We start from the raw sequence: 20,765 nt of genomic DNA on the forward strand, positions 1-20,765 counted from the left end.
CGGACCATGCATGGTCCACAATAAAATTTGCTTGTGTTTATCAATCGTTATGCTGTGGAACCGTGTCCACCTTGCAAGGTGGACACCGTTCTATGTTCATAATTACTGAACTATATGTTCATAATTATAAAACTATATATTCATAATTTTTTAACTTGATATTCATAATTATTGAACTCTATATTCACAATTACAGAACTCTATGTTCATAATTACTGAACTATATGTTCATAATTATAAAGCTATATATTCATAATTTTGAACTTCATATTCATAATTGATAAACTCTATATTCACAATCGTTATACCCTACACCACGGCGCACGCAGCACTGTGCGCCCCGCGCCTCCCAAAACGACGTCGTTTAGGGAGGCGCGGAAGGGAGTTGACGTGATTATGTGTATTTGTTTATATCATTTTGTGTATTTGTTTATATAATTATGTGTATTTTTTTATACAGTTATGTGTGTTTGTTTATACAATTATGTGTATTTGTTTATACAATTATGTGTATTTTTTTATACAGTTATGTAAAACGACGTCGTTTTGCATCAGGGCGCACAATGCAATGCGCCCCCTGGTGCACGATATAAATTGCCCTATATTCAGAATTACAGAACTCTATGTTCATAATTACTGAACTATATGTTCATAATTATAAAGTTATATATTCATAATTTTTGAACTTTATATTCATAATTACAGAACTATATATTTATAATTATGTTCACAACTTTATATTTATAATTATAGAATTATATAGTCATAATTTTTGAATTATATATTCATAATTATAAATAATTTTAGAATCGAGTCCACCTTACAAGGTGGACACGATTCCACAGCATAATTTGCCTGTATTTATGGTCTCGGACTCTCAGCCCTACCAGTGATGCATGGATGGACCCGACAACATCTGATACAATTTGGTTTTCATCAGCCATTCCCATTTGACGTTACAATTTTTTTTTAATTTAATACTTTAACCGTATATTTTATGTTTTTGATTTGATTGATGAGTCTTAATTTTAATTATTTATAATTTTAATTTTTTTTTTGTAAAATTTAAATAAGAAAAATTGAATTTAAAAATATTAAATAAAATAAATAAAGAGAGAAGAGTTTGTTACGATTGATATAATTAAGACGTGATCAAATTATGATGTGCATCCGTGTGCACCATGTATGGTGCATACGGATGCAAAAATGACGTCGTTTTACTTAAATAAAAAAAATTATTTTTGATTGTCGTTAGTTACGTAAATATATGTTCATGATTTTATAATTTCACATTCTGGATTTATAGTTATGAAATTATAGATGTGTAGTTATGCAATTCTGGATTTATAGATATGAAGTTATGGATGTGTAATTATGGATGCTATTCTGAATGTATAGTGATGAAATTATTATTTCACATTCTGAATGTATAGTTATGAAGTTATGAATGTGTAGTTATGCAATTCTGAATGTATAGTAATGAAGTTATGGATGTGTAGTTATGCATGCAATTCTGAATGTATAGTTATGAAGTTATGGATGTGTAGTTATGCAATTCTGGATTTATAGTTATGAAGTTATGGATGTGTAGTTATGCAATTCTGAATGTATAGTTATGAAGTTATGGATGTATAGTTATGCAATTCTAGATTTATAGTTATTAAGTTATGGATGTGTAGTTATGCAATTCTGGATGTATAGTTATGAAGTTATGGATGTGTAGTTATGCAATTCTGGATTTATAGTTATGAAGTTATGGATGTGTAGTTATGCAATTCTGGATGTATAGTTATGAAGTTATGGATGTGTAATTATGTAATTCTGATTTTTTTTTTTTTTTTTTAAGTCGGACATCAAAACGACGTCGTTTTTGCAACTGTGTGCACTATGCATGGTGCACACGGTTGCACAGCATAACGCTCCGCTCTCAAGTGTATAAATTATTAATTTTTTTTTTATAAATATAGTCATTAATCGTGTGTCTTAAACGACTGTCTCTCTCTCATGTCAGACAGTAGTAACTATTCGGAAAACCATATAATAAATAGTAATGAATGTTTTAAAAATAAAAAAATTACTTTTTTTTTAAAATAGTCATGATTATTATAATAGTATTAGTTACCACACGCGCATTGCACGAATAGTCTAATGGCCAATGTATATTTTTAAATAAGTGTTTCAGAGGCGTATACCCATGCAAGATTATCAAAATTTTCATAAAATAATTAAATATTTCAAGAATGCATAACTATAACATGTGGTATAAATGTTGGATTAACTGGTATAATAACAGTTTTAGAGGGAAGCACTCTCATTGGATAGTACCCTAAGCATACTTTTTGCAACACAAAACCTTATTAATTGGCGTGATCCATGTTTCCTCTTGTTGCCACTTCCGCTAGAAATGAATTATTGATTTGATCTAGTCTCCTGGCGTGCTTAGCTTCACTGCAATTTTAGTGTCTTGGCGCAGTGCACCTTCAAAAACAGAACCAAATCCTCTTTTCCCAAAAAGATAATGATAATAGACATAGTTTCTCATCTCTGTTGAATATATATTGTAAATTAGGTGTATGTACCGTTTCATCAACGTCCAATGTGTGATTCTAATTAATTGACCAAAATAAAGTTCATGTTAAATTTTATATTATTTTTTTTTAATAAAACCATCAAAGTGAACTATTATTGCGAAATCAAATCACGAATACAATGAGGGATATCTGCCTCCCACACCTCCCGACCAGTATATGAGCAAGAAACTCTAGCCAGAGAGTGAGCAATCACATTGGCTGTTGTATTGTATTTTTTTAATACACTCTAACATATTCATAGTATATGTTTAACAATCATGTCAATATTAATTGGGATGAGGTTCGAACCTAAAATCTTCTCCCTTATAAAAATCAATGAGTAAGTTAAGAATAATAAATAGTTAACGGAATATTATGTTATTAAAGTTACACTGACGGAATGCAAGGATATTTAGGAAAAGTAAATGATATAATAGAGGTAAAAGTATGAAAAATAATAATAAAAAAAATACTAAAATCTAAAAACATAATAAGTCTCAATCAAAGTTATATCCCTCATTTATGTCCATGTTTTTAATACCAATCATTTTGTACATTGTGCTTTTAGAGTTGTACTATATAATTTTTTAGACAAAAATACCTCTACCGTTATAACTTCCGTTATCTTTTCTATTATTGTTACCATGTACATGCATCCACCATATATTTTCTTATATTCTTTTATGACAATAATATTTGTAGATATTATATATTGGATTATTATAATAAATAAATTTGATTTTATATAATTTTAGTTAGTAGGAATTTGTTAGTTATTTTAAAAAATATAAATATTGGGCATATGGTTTTGCACATTGCGCATAGAAACTACTCAAAATAGTATGAACCATTCATTTCAACAAACAATTACACCAACATTTTTAGTTCACATTAGAGGCCTAATTTTGTTGGCTAACTACACTTATAGCAACATTTTTAGTTCACATTGCGCATCCAATGACTTTGACATGGTTCTTGCAAAAATTGGCTAACTACACTTATAACAAATGAGATATTTGGTCGAGTGATAGTCAAGTACAGTAGCTTGCCAACTAACTTCCGGTACTTACTTGTACTGGATAGGAGCTCCCCCTGTCTTGGAAGAAGTTTGACATTTGGATCCATGGTTGTGTTAACTGGTTTGCAATTTGTTATTCCTGTTTCTTCAAGAATATCCAAAATATATTTTCGTTGAGACACATAGATACCTTGTTTGGATTGAGCAACTTCAATACCAAGAAAATATTTCAATCTTCCAAGATCTTTTGTCTCGAAATGCTGAAACTAATGTTTCTTAAGCTGACTTATTCCTTCACTATCATTGCCTGTAATAACGATATCATCAACATAAACCAAAAGATATATGCTTTTTCCAAGTAGATATTTATAGAAGACAGAGTGGTCAGCCTTGCTTTGAATCATGCCAAATTGTTGAACCACATCTCTAAATCTCCCAAACCAGGCACGTGGAGATTGCTTCAACCCATAGAGAGAGCGTTTAAGACGACAAACAATACTAGCTCCTGTCTTAGCCACATATCCAGGGGGCTGCTCCATATATACTTCCTCATTCAAATCACCATGTAAGAAGGCATTCTTTATATCCAACTGATACAGTGGCCAGTGGAGATTAGCTGCCATTGAGAGTAAGAGGCGGATAGAAGTGATCTTGGCTACCGGTGAGAAGGTGTCTGTGTAGTCAATGCCAAAAACCTGCGTGTATCCTTTAGCAACTAGTCGAGCTTTGAATCTATCAACCTGTCCATCTGGCCCAACCTTCACATTATACACCCATCTACAACCAACCACAGTTTTACCAGGAGGTAAAGAAACTAACTCCCAAGTCCCAGAAGAATTGAGTGCTTCCATTTCATCAACCATTGCTTGAGTCCACCCTGGATGAGTTAATGCCTCCTTGACATTGTTTGGAACAAAAACAGTTGACAAACTAGAAATGAAGGCACAATATGATGGAGATAGACGTTTTTGTGAAAGGAAATTGTAGATAGGGTAAGGATTTCGAGTGGATCTTTTACCTACTCGGCTAGCAATGGGAGAGTGTGTTGTGGTGTTTTGGACTGTATCATTGGGTAACAATGATGTAGGACATGACTCAACTGGGTTTCTACCCTCTTGGGAATCTTGATGATTGCGTCGTTAGTAGGTGTACAACAATGGTGGAACATGCCCTTCCTCTTGGATGTTTAGAGTTGGTATAATTCTTTCAGGAATAGGTATGGTCCTTTCAGGAACAGTGGGAGATACAGGTTCTGAGAAAGTAGGAACAGGGAGAACTTCTGTGATTTCAATGGGTTCCCCTAAGAAATCAGACTCAACGGAGTTAGAAGAGAAAAAGTGTGTTGTTTCAAAAAATGTAACATCGAAGGAGGTATAAAAACGGTGTGTTTTAGGACAGTAACACTTAAAGCCTTTTTGGAGGTGAGAATATCCAAGAAAAACACACTTTATTGCCTTGGCATCAAGTTTATCACGTCCTGGAGAAGTATCATGAACAAAGCAAGTACACCCAAAAATTCGCAACGGGAGCTTATGGAGAGGTTCCTGTGGGCGCAAGATATGAAGAGGAATTTTTCTTTGTAAAACAGAAGAAGGCATTTGATTTATGAGATAACATGAGTGAAGTATAGCATGCCCCCAGAAATTCTTAGGAACCTTATTATGAATAAGCAATGTACGAGCTGTTTCAACAAGATGATGAATTTTTCGTTCAGCGACTCCATTTTGTTGAGGAGTTCTAGCACATGAAGATTCATGAAGTATTCCATGTGAGGAAAAGAAAGAGGTGAAAGGGTCAGAAAAATATTCTCTTGCATTATCACTCCGTAAGATTTTGGGAGAAACCCCAAATTGATTCACAATTTCATTGTAGAATTTTTGAAACACATCGAATAACTCAAAATGGTTTTTCATTAAAAAGACCCAAGTGCACCGAGAAAAATCATCAATGAAGACAGCAAAATATGAGAAACTCAAAGTGGATGAAACTCGACATGGTCCCCAAACATCGAAGTGAACTAAAGAAAATGGGGCATTGGCCCTCCTATTCACTCTATTAGGATATGAGGCTCTTGAGTGTTTCCCAAGTTGACATGATTCACACTCTATAGTTTTTAAATTTGACAAACTAGGAACAAGTTGTTTTAATTTATTGAGATCAGGGTGTCCTAAGCGACAATGGTTAAGGAGAGGTGAAGTAGTAGCAGTGCAAGCTATTTTGGTATTGGTAGAACAAAAAAGGTGATAGAGACCTCGTGATTCATATCCTTTACCAATTGTTTCCTTTGTTTTACGATCTTGAATGATCACAAAATCAGAAGAAAAGGTAACAAGGCATTTAAGAGACTGAGTAAGTTGATTAATTGAAAACAAATTGAAGGGACACCCAGGAACGTATAGAACATTGGATAAAGATAAAGAATGAATAGTAAGTTTTCCAATTCCTATAGCCTTTCCTTTTGACTCATCGCCAAAAGTGACAGCAGGAAGCGAGTCTTGGAAATCAATATGGGAGAAAAAAGAAAGGTTACCAGATATGTGATCAGTTTCTCCAGAATCCAAGACCCAAACTGAGTCTGACTTTAATGCAAGAGCATAAATCTGATTTTTGGTGACCCAGGCAGACTTCCCAGCTAGTACACTGCTGGAAATTTTATGTTCTGCCATAGTTGTCATAAAAATATGAGAAAAACACCGTAGTGTTGCAGGAACAAGGCGAGATGATCTGGAAATTTTGGCCCAAAAAAGCTGCTGGAAAAGGCCGGAAAAAACTGTCGGTAAAGGCAGCCACCGTGACTAGAAAAGAGTGAGCAGTGTCGCCGGAGCTTCTTTTGAAGGAATGTGGCACCAAATCAGTGAATAAAGCTCTTAGTTTGAGATAGTATGAAAAGTGATGATGAACACTGTTTTTCATGGTGAGTTCATCTGGAAATTTTCAGGCTCTTCAAAGGAGGCTCTGATACCATGTTGAAAGGTAAACTAAAAGGAACCTGAACTATCTTCTTGTTATTCCATCTTAGAAAGAACAACACATTACAAGATATTATATAGGAAGATAACAAGTATTAGGAAGGGATATAAAAGGTCTAAAACTATTCCACTCCCCAAAGACTTAAAAGCATAATAATAAGAGTAGGCTGCTCATATTCTAACAGAAATCAATAAGTTAACGGTGAACTAACGGAAATTAAGGAGAAGATAATATTTAACAGATAATCATATAATTAAGAATAAATTAGGAAAGGAAAAATTAAAATCTGATCAATCTGAGTCATTCATTTGATTAAAAAATTTGACTGTCATTTTTCTACCCATTATAGGTCTGGCTCTCTTTGACTTTTACTAGTATAGTAGATTATATTAGATATTAGATTTGTAAATTATAGATGTAGGAGTATAGGGTGTATATCTAGTTTTGCAGATAGATTAGCATAATATAGCACCGTGCTTATCAACTGACTAAATTGTTAACTTAAGGAGTCTTATACTATCATAACATAACATATACTCCGTATAATAGAAATTGTAAGTAAATAAACTACTGATTTGCAAGCACCCCCCCCCCCCCCCCTCCCTCGAGTTTTGCATTTGAATTGAATAATAAGGACTATATGCAACGTGACATCCAAAATAGGAGGTAACTCTAACCCAATTCGTCCAGTAGTTACTTGGTAACTATAAACTAAGGTTTTAATAAGTTTGTATGTAAGCTGTCTATTAGTCTTCTTATTTTGAGCCGATTAGCTATGAACAACCTAAGTTTGCTTACTTTATTGTGATCCTTTGCTTGTGACACCCCGTAAATCCAAATTCTATTTAGGGATTAATTAAGTAATTAATCATAATCTAATTGGTAATTTATTCTTTAAATTCCTGAAAATTAAATAGTCGAGAACTAGTAATGGATTAGTCAATCTAAGTCAATGGGTTGTACCCTATGCTTCATGAATAGTTCCCTTGTCTCCTTACACTTTTCCATCTTAGTAAGGGTAATGAAGACATTTCACCTCATGATTGTATCCCAAGCTAATCTTTCATTCTTTCCCTAACACTCTCAAAACAAAAGCTCCTCCTTCTCTCTAGAATTTAGCTAGCTTCTTCTTCAAGCCAAGTTTGGGCATTCCAAGATCTTCCAAGTTTGTCTCCAAGATTCCACCTTTCCTACTCTTGAGCATCTAGGAGGGTAAGATCTTTGGTCCTTTAGTGTTTTTAGTGCTTTCTAAGGTGTCTTTTTCTAAAGATGAAATCTTTGTTATCTTTTGGTGTGTTCTTGAATTTGGTGTTGAAGGAGAGCCGTGTTATAAGCTTGTAAAGGTGTATTAAGTGAAGGCTTAGACTACAAGAAGTAACCCATGCTTTACAAAATCTATTTTCTTACCTATATGATGATTTCTTGACTTCTACATGTGAATTTTGCTATGAAATGTGAGTGTTGATGCATTGTCTTGTGAAAACGCATATCTAGAACTTGTTATTAGGGTTTTTGTATGCCATTGCTTGGCTATTCCTTTGATTCAAGTCTTATTGTTGTATTTTGTGAGATTTTGGGTGTTTTGGACTTGAATTTGAGCTTGGTGTTAAAAATCCCCGAAGGGATATTTTGGTACAGGGTAGTGTACCCGCGGACGGAACGGCGGGTAGAGCTCCACCCGCCGCCCCACCCGCGGGGTACATGGCTCGTGGAACTTGGTTCCCGGGGGCGGAACCACGGGTGGGGGTCCACCTGTGGCTCCACCCGCAGGGTACAATGGTGGTTTGTGTGGGGATTCATTCCCCGTGATTCTTTTGACTCGATATTTGATGTTTTGACTTCCCGATGTTCTTTTGTGGAACTATTTGAGTGTCTTTTTGATGTTTTGTATGTCTAGAACTATGTGGTAGGAATCCATGTAGGTTTTGGTGTCTTGAATCGTGCTAAGTGTTCAACCTTGTGATTCGTTGAACCATGATGAGTCTTGTGTGTTCTTCGGAACTATGTTTTGTTTACCCGTTTGATAAGCATCCTAGTTCGGTGTTGAAATGCAAGCGCGTGCGGTTTGTTCTTTCCTGTTGTGGAAGATGACTTGTGTTGATCATCGTTGTTGTCGGATTGTGATCTTTTCCTTATTGAGTATGGTTTCATATCTTTGTTGTGATCCATTGATTGATTCCTATGATGGTGTGGTGTGTGTGGCTGTACCTGGATTGCACGATTAATGGTATGAGACATTAGTCACCAAGGTACGACAGTGGTCCTCGTGGTGGCCATGATGTGATTAATGAGTTTGTGACCTGTGTGTAAGGTTCACGTGTTCTTGGGTGGCTTCGGCCGTGTGTGTGAACGGTACCCTCGTGTACTATGAAATCGGTGGTTATGTTGGAGATTGTCGGAGTGGGGACGACAGTCCTCGGAGGCATAAGGTTGGACTTTGGAGTACAGGGGTCCTAGAGGTAAAGGTTGTAACTAGTTATAAGGTTGGGGGTAGCCATAAGGTTGGAACCGGGCATAAGGAAGGATTATTGAATTCGTGATGTGTGATGTCACGAAGGCATGTGTTGCCGATGTGTGTTTCTCTATTCGTGATGTGTGATGTCACGAAGGCATGCGTTGCCAATGTGTGTTTCTTTATCCTCATTTGTTGAGCATGTCGGGTGATATTCTATTGAGTGATGGTAGAATACGCCTTGAGCCTTACTTGTGTCGTCGTTGTCACGTCTTGATGTGTTTTGGGATGTGTTTCCCCTTGTCCTTGTTGTGAGTGATATAGAGTCTTTGTAGTTGACTTCTATCTTTGGCTTTGAATTGATATATATACAGTATTTTGTTTCGAAAATGATTTTGTATTAAACTATCTATCTATATATGATACTTAACGCGTATTGATGGGTTACCAGCATTATTCGCTGACCGGGCGTCATCCCATTTATTTATGTGTTTTTTAGGTCCTGAGTAGTCGGCGAGCGCATTAGAGATGGCTAGTTTAGTCTCCCAGATAGTTTTAGTTGTGTTTTGGGCCTGTGTGCCCCTTGTGTTGAACAATACGTTAGATTGTTGTTGATGGTTTTTGCCTGTGCGTTCACAATGGTGTGAGCGAGGCATAGCACTCCCTTTTTTCTGGCTTTGTATATATTGACTTCCGCTTTGTTTTGCTTATGGTTGTGGTTAGATAATCTTGCATATTTAAATTTAAAATGGCATGAAAATCATGGGTGTTACAGTTGGTATCAGAGCCTAGGTTTGAGCTTAGGATGCTAGAGTCTTGACTTTTAAGAGGTTAAGAGTGGTTTGAGACCCTAAGATGACCGTAAGAATCTAAGTGATTAGGACTTAGGACTCTTAGGACGCGCGGTGAGATGTGTGTTGTTTATAGTTTGCTTGCTTGCTTGTTGTTTTGTTTCGTAACAGTGTTTTTGTTGTAGAAGCTTCGCCATGACGCCACCTCGTTAACGTGCTCGCACACCGGAGACCCCGACGAACGAACAGCTTGCCCAGAATCTGCAACAGCTCACGCAGACTATGCAGACCCTCAGTGAAGGGTTGTTGCACAACAATCATCCCACTCCACCTCCACAGCCTGCCGGGCATAGAGATGTAGGGCGCCTTGTGTCGGGCCATAGACCTCCGACGTTCGCCGGTGAGGAAGACCCCGTTGTTCTTGAGGAGTGGGTTCGGACGTTCGACAAGATCTTCTCGGTCGTTGGGTGCCCCGAGGAGCGCCGAGTGGAGCTTGCATCGTTCTACTTCAGCCATGAAGTGGACTTGTGGTGGGTGCATGAGGGCTCTGCTTGTCTTGAGGAGCCTGACTTTGACTGGACGGCCTTGAAGGATCAGATGCGAGAGCGGTTCTACCCGGCGCATGTTAGGGCTGCAATGTACGAGGAGTTTCTGCATCTCCAACAAGGTTCTTCATCGGTGGTTGAGTACCACAAGCGGTTTCTAGAGCTCGCTCGTTTCGCCAGGATGCTTGTCCCCACCGAGCTCGCAAAAGTTGAGAAGTTCGTAGCTGGTTTGAACTACGAGGCGCGCAAGGCTTTAACCGTGAGCAGGCCGTGGTCTTTGAAGGAAGCTTACTTGAGTGCCGCGGACTTGTATCGGGTGCAGCAGCTGCAACGTGGATCATTTGAGCTTGCAAGGAAAAGGAACGAGAGTGGAGGATCTTCTAACTTCAAGTGTAACACCCCCTAATTTCCACGCTAAATTAAGCCTTAGACATGCAAATAACTAGTAATAACATCATACACATCGGAAGACTAAACAGGGAATATATGAATAGGAAATAAAGGGTGCTATGCCACGTTCACTCAAAGGTGAACGCACAGGCGAAACATCTGCATAAATCCACAATCTAAATTCATTCAGAAACAGGAGTTCTAATGTCTAACATTGGCACACAGGCCACAACATCTCAAAACAAAGGGATCTAAGCTAACAGGTTCTAGATCGCCCTCTCGTCTACTCATCACCTGAAAGAAACACATCAAATAAGGGACGACGCCTGGTCAGGGAATGATGCTGGTAACCCACCAATACATGTGAAATATCATATGTAGATAGGTTATATGTATACAAAATCATTTGCGAAACGGGATATAGTATATATCAATTTCAAAAGCCAAGATAGAGATCAACACAAGACTCTATGCACTCACAAAAGATAAGGGAACACATCCCAATATGACAAGAAGCATACCGACTCACAAGAACGGCTCAAGGTATAATCTACCATCACACAGTAGATTAACACCCGACATGCATAACACAAAAGAATAGGGACACACCCATTGGCAACACATGCCTTTGTGACATCACACGTCACAAAATAGAGAAATACACAACAACGACTACACAAACCTTCGTGACATCACCCATCATGAATTGATATGCCTTCCTTATGCCCAGTTCCAACCTTATGGCTACCCCAACCTTATGTCTAGTTCCAACCATTACCTCCAGGACCCCTGTACACCAAGTCCAACATTTTCCCTCCGAGGACCGTCGTCCCCATCCGCCGACAAACCGCCAACAAAACCACCAATTCATAGTACACGAGGGTACCGATCACACACATGGCAACACATGCCTTGGCAACACATGCCTCCCAAGAAATATGTGAACCCGACACACAGGTCACAAACTCCATAATCACGTCATGGCCACCACGAGGACCACTGTCGTACCTTGACATACCATTAGTCGTGCAATCCAGGTACAGCCACACACACCACACCACAACAGGAATCAATCAACGGATCACAACGAAGATATGAAACCATACTCAATCAAGGAATGGATCACAATCCAACCACAACGATGATTAACACTAGTCATCATCAACCAATAGGAAAAGGACAAACAACACACATGCTAGCATTTAAACACCGAACTAGCATGCTTGTCAAACGGGTAAACCAAACATAGTTCCGAAGAGCACACAAGACTCATCACGGTTCAACGAATCACAATGTTGAACACTTAGCACGATTCATGACACCAAAACCTACATGGAATCCTACCATATAGTTCTAGACATACGAAACATCAAGAAGACACTCAAAAGCCCAACAAAAGAACATCGGGAGGTCAAAACATCAATTACCGAGTCAAAAGAATCACGTGGAACAAATCCCCACAATCACCACATACGTACCCGCGGGTGGAGCCACGGGTGGACCTCTACCCGTGGTTCCGCGAACCACCTGTACCCCGCGGGTGGTGCGGTGGGTGGTGCACTACCCGCTGTTCCGCCCGCGGGTACATCACGTGTACCAAAATAATCCCTTTGGGGATTTTCAACACCAAGCTCAAATTCAAGTTCAAAACATGCCAAATCTCACCAAAAACAATAAAATGACTTGAATCAGAGGAATAGCCAAGCAATGGCATACATGAACCCTAATAACAAGCTCTAGATATGCATTTTCACAAGACAATGCATCAACACTCATATTTCATAGCAAAACACATGTAGAATCCAAGAAATCATCATATAGGTAGACAAAATAGATTTTGTAGAGCATGGGTTACCTCTTGAAGACTCAACTTTCACTTTAAACACTTCACAAAGCTCTCTAGGTACCCCTTGTCTCCTTACACTTTTTCATCTTAGTAAGGGTAATGAAGACATTTCACCTCATGATTGTATCCCAAGCTAATCTTTCATTCTTTCCCTAACACTCTCAAAACAAAAGCTCCTCCTTCTCTCTAGAATTTAGCTAGCTTCTTCTTCAAGCCAAGTTTGGGCATTCCAAGATCTTCCAAGTTTGTCTCCAAGATTCCACCTTTCCTACTCTTGAGCATCTAGGAGGGTAAGATCTTTGGTCCTTTAGTGTTTTTAGTTCTTTCTAAGGTGTCTTTTTTTAAAGATGAAATCTTTGTTATCTTTTGGTGTGTTCTTGAAGTTGTTATTGAAGGAGAGCCGTGTTAGAAGCTTGTAAAGGTGTATTAAGTGAAGGCTTAGACTACAAGAGGTAACCCATGCTTTACAAAATCTATTTTCTTACCTATATGATGATTTCTTGACTTCTACATGTGATTTTTGCTATGAAATGTGAGTTTTGATGCATTGTCTTGTGAAAATGCATATCTAGAGCTTGTTATTATGGTTCTTGTATGCCATTGCTTGGATATTCCTTTGATTCAAGTCTTATTGTTGTATTTTGTGAGATTTTGGGTGTTTTGGACTTGAATTTGAACTTGGTGCTGAAAATCCCCGAAGGGATATTTTGGTACAGGGTAGTGTACCCGCGGGCGGAACGGCGGGTAGAGCTCCACCCGTCGCCCCACCCGCGGGGTACATGGCTCATGGAACTTGGTTCCCGCGGGCGGAACCACGGGTGGGGGTCCACCTGTGGCTCCACCCGCGGGGTACAATGGTGGTTTGTGTGGGGATTCGTTCCCCGTGATTCTTTTGACTCGGTATTTGATGTTTTGACTTCCTGATGTTCTTTTGTGGAACTATTTGAGTGTCTTCTTGATGTTTCGTATGTCTAGAACTATTTGGTAGGAATCCATGTAGGTTTTGGTGTCTTGAATCGTGTTAAGTGTTCAACCTTGTGATTCGTTGAACCATGATGAGTCTTGTGTGTTCTTCGGAACTATGTTTTGTTTACCTGTTTGATAAGCATGCTAGTTCGGTGTTGAAATGCTAGCGTGTATGGTTTGTTCTTTCCTGTTGTGGATGACAACTTGTGTTGATCATCGGTGTTGTCGGATTGTGATCCTTTCCTTTTTGAGTATGGTTTCATATCTTTGTTGTGATCCATTGATTGATTCCTATGATGGTGTGGTATGTGTGGCTGTACCTGGATTGCACGATTAATGGTATGGGACATTAGTCACCAAGGTACGACAGTGGTCCTTGTGGTGGCCATGATGTGATTATGGAGTTTGTGACCTGTGTGTAAGGTTCACGTGTTCTTGGGTGGGTTCGGCTCTGTGTGAACGGTACCCTCGTGTACTATGAAATCGGTGGTTATGTTGGAGATTGTCGGAGTGGGGACGACGGTCCTCGGAGGCATAAGGTTGGACTTTGGAGTACAGGGGTCCTGGAGGTAAAGGTTAGAACTAGTTATAAGGTTGGGGGTAGCCATAAGGTTGGAACCGGGCATAAGGAAGGATTATTGAATTCGTGATGTGTGATGTCACGAAGGCATGTGTTGCCGATGTGTGTTTCTCTATTCGTGATGTGTGATGTCACGAAGGCATGCGTTGCCAATGTGTGTTTCTTTATCCTCATTTGTTGAGCATGTCGGGTGATATTCTACTGAGTGATGGTAGAATACGCCTTGAGCCTTACTTGTGTCATCGTTGTCACGTCTTGATGTGTTTTGGGATGTGTTTACCCTTGTCCTTGTTGTGAGTGATATAGAGTTTTTGTAGTTGACTTCTATCTTTGGCTTTGAACTGACATATATACAGTATTCCGTTTCGAAAATGATTTTGTATTAAACTATCTATCTATATATGATACTTAACGCGTATTGATGGGTTACCAGCATTATTCGCTGGCCGGGCGTCGTCCCAATTATTTATGTGTTTTTCAGGTCCTGAGTAGTCGGCGAGCGCGTTAGAGATGGCTAGTTTAGTCTCCCAGATAGTTTTAGTTGTGTTTTGGGCCTGTGTGCCCCTTGTGTTGAACAATACGTTAGATTGTTGTTGATGGTTTTTGCCTGTGCGTTCACAATGGTGTGAGAGAGGCATAGCACTCCCTTTTTTCTGGCTTTATATATATAGACTTCCGCTGTGTTTTGCTTATGGTTGTGGTTAGATAATCTTGCATATTTAAGTTTAAAATGGCATGAAAATCGGGGGTGTTACATCGCTAGTTAGAGTCACAAGACAAACACACTTTATCTAAATTAAGCTCACGTTCGGATTACAGTTGTAAGTTTTCTCACAAATTAAGGGGTGTGCCAAACTGAACACTAACATTTTAGCCAAGTTAAAATTAAGTTTTTATTTTCATATATAGTATAATTGAAGCATATTCTAAACACACAATTCTTAATTAGAAGGGATATCGCATTCAAATCAACATCACTATTAAAACCTTCAAGTTCATAAGTAAAGGAGCGTTGCATCATTCAAGAAACCAGTTGCTTTTACGGTCATCCCATTTTATAAGTCTAATTTTCAATTTAATTAATGATATGATGGACGACTAATAAAAAAATGTCTGCAATTTAAATGTTTACATTGATTATTTTAATGTTAACAAATACAATATAATTTATATATCTAGCAAAAATATATAAAATTAAAATTTACCAGGACTATGTGGTCTAATGGTATTCGGGTTGGACTTCCATTTGGAAGGTTATGAGTTCGAGCCTCAGTGGAGGCGTTATTAGGTCTTTGTGTTTCAGTAGGTTGAGAAAGTATATGAACAGATACTACAATATAATAGAGCTAGTAGCATTCAAAAAAAAAAATATATATATATAAAATTAAAGTTTCATTAAACGTTTAGTTTATATTATAAACTTTATGAAATTGTTAAAAATAAGTTAATACTCCGTAAATAAGAGCTTAGCTTGTTTGACATTTAAATAGAAAACATGATGGGTAAAATAGGAAAATTAAATTTAATGATATTTTTTGGATTTTTTTACGGTATTAATTACTATTAAGTATAATCATGTATAATAGTATACTTGATTATATCGAGTACTATTGATACTAGTGTTGATAATACACATTATTCAGTACAATTAGGTAAATTATAAAAGGTTGGATAATATATAGATTTTCTCTTTTATTTTAATTTGATGATGTGCTGGAGGAAAATTGAAGTTTTTCTATTTGTCTAATATTTATAATAGTACCACTTAAAATTAATTTTCTACAGTATTGATAATAATGTGTACAATCATATCTGATTGTATGAGTACTATTCATACTAGTGTTAATACTTGATAGTGTTGGTTACAATTAGGTATACCATACATGATTGTATTCAATATTATGTAGATTTTCCTTTTTATTTTAAATTTTAATTTGATGATGTGCAAAAAGAAAATTAAAGTACTGAGTACTATCGATAAATCATTGCTAAGTAGTCGCTATTCTATCGTTAAAATTAGCACAACAAATAAAATTCTTGTTTGTTTTCGTATTTTCTTATTTTTATTTTGTAATATTTATAATAATCGTCCTTTAGTTATGGCTATACTATCGATTTAGTCCTTCATTTATTTGAAATGTAAATTTAGTCCCTCAATTATTGAGTTAGTGATGAATTTGATATCTCGATGATTATTTCTGCCACCAATATATTACGTAATAAAATGGCTGATGGATCTTAGCATTGCATAAGTCAAGCACGCTTAACCACAAAGTTCTTTAACTATCTAGTTGTCATATCCTACTTATAACCAATTGGTGATAAGTATGTGTAAATTAACTATTTAACCATATTCCTCAATGGTAAGCCACATCGTCACGTCTCGAATTGAGTAGGGACTGAACTCGGCCAACTCGACCGATACCCAATATAAAACTAAATCTGCATCACAAATAATTGAGGGACTAAATTTATGCTTTGCTCATAATTGGGAGAAAGGTGCAATTTTCCGAATATATATTAATGGTTTAGTAGGTATTGTTGTTGAAAGAGTGGTGGATCGGCCCAAATAATATAAAGACAGTATGGATCGTTATTTTATAATAGTAAAACAGTTTGTTAACTTAACACGTACTAATGTACTATGCTTTGCCCAAAAGAAAACATCGATGTTGAAAGCTAATAATATTTTTTCACAAAATTAATGATTTTTTGTACAAACGTGGTCCGATCAAGGATCTAATGAAATCAAATTGGTTGCATATATATATGATTAAGTTAACAGCTAGAACAGTGAGAAAAGTTAGATAGTAGTGACAAAAAAGGGGTACATGGGAGAGAAAGGGTCAATGTTTCCATTTCAGGAGAATGGATTCCTTGACTTCTCTTCTTCCTTTCATCCCCTGCAGCATCAAACAGTGCTTAGACCTCAAGCTTTTGATCACAGTTCTCTAATGGCGGCTGAGATTCCCACGAACGGGCTGGATTTTGCTGGTAACTATAAACATGGTGTTGTGCAGAAGAACCCTAATTTTAACGGTGGAGATGAGAAGAAGCTACTTAGAAGGGATGTTGAGAGGCAACGGAGGAAGGAGATGGGTGGGCTTTACCGGAATTTGATTGCCCTCATCCCTTATGAGTATATCAAGGTATGCTAGAATGGCTTTGAATGCATGCATTATATTTGTCATATATATCTGTATTCTGCAAGATAAGACTAATTAGTTGAATTTAGTTCAATTTTCACTAGATTGAGTTTGTTCTTGAAAAAGCATAGCAGCATTAATATGGATTCGGTTCAATTCGTATTTGAATTTTGATATCTTGCTCTATTAGGACGTTGTATTTTATCGGGCCAAATTCCTACTTCATTTCTAAATAATCTACAACTAAATAGTAACAGAGTACTAAATAACACACACACACACATATATATATATATATATATATATATATATATATATATATATATATATATATATATATATATATATATTTATTTATTTATTTTATTATTATTATTATTTTTTAATTGTGCAGGGAAAACGTTCAACATCGGATCGTTTGCAGGAGACAGTGAAGTACGTGAAAGATTTGAGGGTGAGGGTGGAGGGACTGAAAGGCAGGAGAGAAGAGTTGAAAGATCATTTGTGTTCATCATCAACGAACTCCATGAATAACAATGCAGTAAAAAAATGCAGCATTATTGATAAAGAAGAAGAAGAAGAAGAAGAAGAAGAAGAAGAAGAAGAAGATAATGATGATGATGAAGGGTGCAAGGTGACAGTGAAGCATTGCAGAGGGGGAATAGAGGTGATTGTGAACATTGCATCATGCAGAAGAAATGAGGTCCCTCTTTCTAAGCTGCTAAGGGCAATTGTAATGGGAGGAGGGATCTCCATTACCACCTGCATTTTCACCAAAGTCAATAAGAGGTTACTTCACTGCATTGAGGCTGAGGTATGTGTGTATATGTTTGTGTGATCCATTTTCGCAAGATCCTAACTTTTGATTTCTTAAAATGAAGGGCACGGATGTGTCTACACTTTTTATAAGAGAAGGTATTCTAAAATTAGAGATTGGTTCAAATGAGAACTCAACACCAAGTAAGAATGTGTGGTCTAATTTGGTCGTTAATTTAATTAAATTAAGGTATGTGATTTGTTGTTTGATAAGCAGTTACCATACATAAGGAAACGGTAAAAAAATAATCTAATGCCCATGGTGCATTAAATAATAAAAATAACCATTTAATAGTAGAAAAAATCATATCCTTTAAATCAAGTCAAATGGATAATTCAAATTAGAGCACATGTTCTTATTTGGGGATGTGTTTTCATGGGGATCGGACCCTATATATATATATATATATATATATATATATATATATATATATATATTATTGAATTGAAAACAATCTCATTTTGTAAAATATTGAGGACCGATCACAACCGTCCATCAGTGTTCATTGAGAATTTTAGTAAAAACCAATAAATTAATTTTATAATTATTACAAATTTTTAAATTTACAATATTTATAAAATTGACCTGTTCATTTTCCTTTATGTTTTAGCAACCTTCAACCGTTGGTTATCCAAATGGATGGATATCTAAAAACATAATAAGTGTCAATACAAGTTATGTCCTTGATTTTTGTCCCTTTTTTATATGCTAATAAATATATACATTTTGCTTTAATTGTTGTACATTAATTTGCATTGGACAAAATTACCCTTACACTGTTATAACACCATTAGTTTTTAATATATCTACCAATCTTACTATACACCTACATCTATCATATCTTTTTCCTATTTTTAATTATCATTTTATTAAAATTATCATATAACAATTAATTTAATTATAAATTATATTTTAATTAAATATTTATATGAATGTTAAATTATATATGTGTATCATATATATATATATATATGTGTGTGTGTGTGTGTGTGTGTGTGTGTGTGTGTGTGTGTTCATTATTTGTGTATCCATATCAATATATCATATATGTGGATGTTAGCTTAGTATTATTTGTAAATTATTATTACATAAAAATATAATTTATTTTTTTTGTTTTGATCACTATATTATTCAAATATATGATAATTCAAAAGTATCATCACTTTAAGAAATTGCAAAACATAATTTTAACTAATTTTTAAAATTTTGTTACTTACAAATATTTTAATATTGGGCATAAGTTTTCGCGCATCACGCGTACAAAATGCTAGTCATCTATATATATACGATGAATAGTTTCTCGATGATTGATTAAAAACATCTAAATTAAATTAATACAAAATATAAGCAAGTATTTAAAACAACAATCAAAACGTTTAAAATAAGGGGGAAGGAGTAAGGGTTTGTTAAACTATTGTTTTAGTGTATAGAGATTCTTCGTCAATTCCATCCATGATCCATACTAGATTTGTTTGATTCTTTGTAGGTTGTTGAAGGAAGAAGCATTGATGTAGCTCAATTGGAGCAGAAGTTGATGAATTTAGTTTATAGCCATTAGAGTAGTTAACTGGTCGGCTGCATTATTTTATTATTGTTTTCTCGTACCAAACATGGAAACATGCAAGATTACCTTGCGGTTTGCAGGAAAAATATGGGGGATTATTTTTTTAAAAAAAAACTAATTTCTATTTTTGGTATAAAATGCAGTGTCATAAGGTACTGTACAAAAGTTTCTTAATATATATATATATATATATATATATATATATATATATATATATATATATATATATATATATATATATATATATATATATATATATATAATTTTCAGATGTACTAAGGTGAAAAATTAATCAATTAATCTCCTCTTTATTAATGAACAGATACTACAATGTAATAGAGCTAGTAGCATTAAAAAAAAAAAAAAAAAATCTCCTCTTTATTAATAAGAAATAAAGTACAGCATTCAATCAAAAGCTTTTTTCTTCTTCTCAAAGCTTTTTTCTTCTTCTCCCAAAATGTTGAATCCCCAACTCTAAGGGCCCCACATCTTAATCCGACATGACTCAGCAGACAAGGCCAAATGCCGGTGCGCATAGGAATTTGCCCATTTTGTATAAATAAACATATTCTTTATATGGCCGATACCAATTATAATTAGATTAGTATGCAACAACAGTTATCAAAAAAAAAAAAAAGTATGCAACAACACTTGAAGACCCCACCTTCCCTTTCGATTAACTCATTGAGATCACAAATTACACTGATTTATACGATATTAATGCAGCTTTGACAATTTAGTTGTATCTCACGCATATGATGATATCAAATTGTGATAGTTCAATTGTCTATGAAAAGCTTAGACATTAATCTATAGCTAAAGAGTCCATGAAAAGCTTGAATATCTGCTATTCTACTAATCTACTAAATATAATAAGAACTAATAAAGTTAGGTCTATAACTGAAATTAAAAAATATTGGTCTAATTGTTGGTTGAAATAAATGATTCATATTATTTTTATTTCAGTATTTTTTATTATTTTTCCTACTAACCTTCTATTATATCATTTAAATTTTCTTAAATAGCCTTGCATTCCATCAGTATAAACTGTATATATATTATTGGTATTAACATACTCATTGATTTCCATAAGAAAGGTCCTATGTTCAA

The 20,765-nt window shown here is 35.7% G+C and overlaps 1 protein-coding gene across 1 annotated transcript; it reads left to right on the forward strand.

The window, feature by feature from the left end:
- The first annotated feature begins 16,942 nt into the window (after nucleotides 1-16,942).
- On the forward strand, nucleotides 16,943-19,758 carry LOC109168079 (transcription factor bHLH120-like). The gene is made up of 3 exons (XM_019317133.1): nucleotides 16,943-17,277; nucleotides 17,669-18,088; nucleotides 19,578-19,758. Exons 1-3 carry the CDS (start codon nucleotides 16,960-16,962, stop codon nucleotides 19,647-19,649), a joined length of 810 nt encoding a protein of 269 aa, XP_019172678.1. The 5' UTR covers nucleotides 16,943-16,959; the 3' UTR covers nucleotides 19,650-19,758.
- Nucleotides 19,759-20,765: the final 1,007 nt, after the last annotated feature.

This window comes from Ipomoea nil, unplaced genomic scaffold (assembly GCF_001879475.1).
Source record: "Ipomoea nil cultivar Tokyo-kokei standard unplaced genomic scaffold, Asagao_1.1 scaffold3172, whole genome shotgun sequence".
In the NCBI taxonomy this organism is placed as follows: domain Eukaryota; kingdom Viridiplantae; phylum Streptophyta; class Magnoliopsida; order Solanales; family Convolvulaceae; genus Ipomoea; species Ipomoea nil.

Bases quoted from the DNA above. Each gene is read 5' to 3' on its own strand.
- LOC109168079 (XM_019317133.1), top strand. From the start codon at position 16,960: ATGGGAGAGAAAGGGTCAATGTTTCCATTTCAGGAGAATGGATTCCTT. The intron at 17,278-17,668 runs GTATGCTAGAAT...TTAATTGTGCAG, and splicing joins TCCCTTATGAGTATATCAAG to GGAAAACGTTCAACATCGGA. The intron at 18,089-19,577 runs GTATGTGTGTAT...GATTCTTTGTAG, and splicing joins TTCACTGCATTGAGGCTGAG to GTTGTTGAAGGAAGAAGCAT.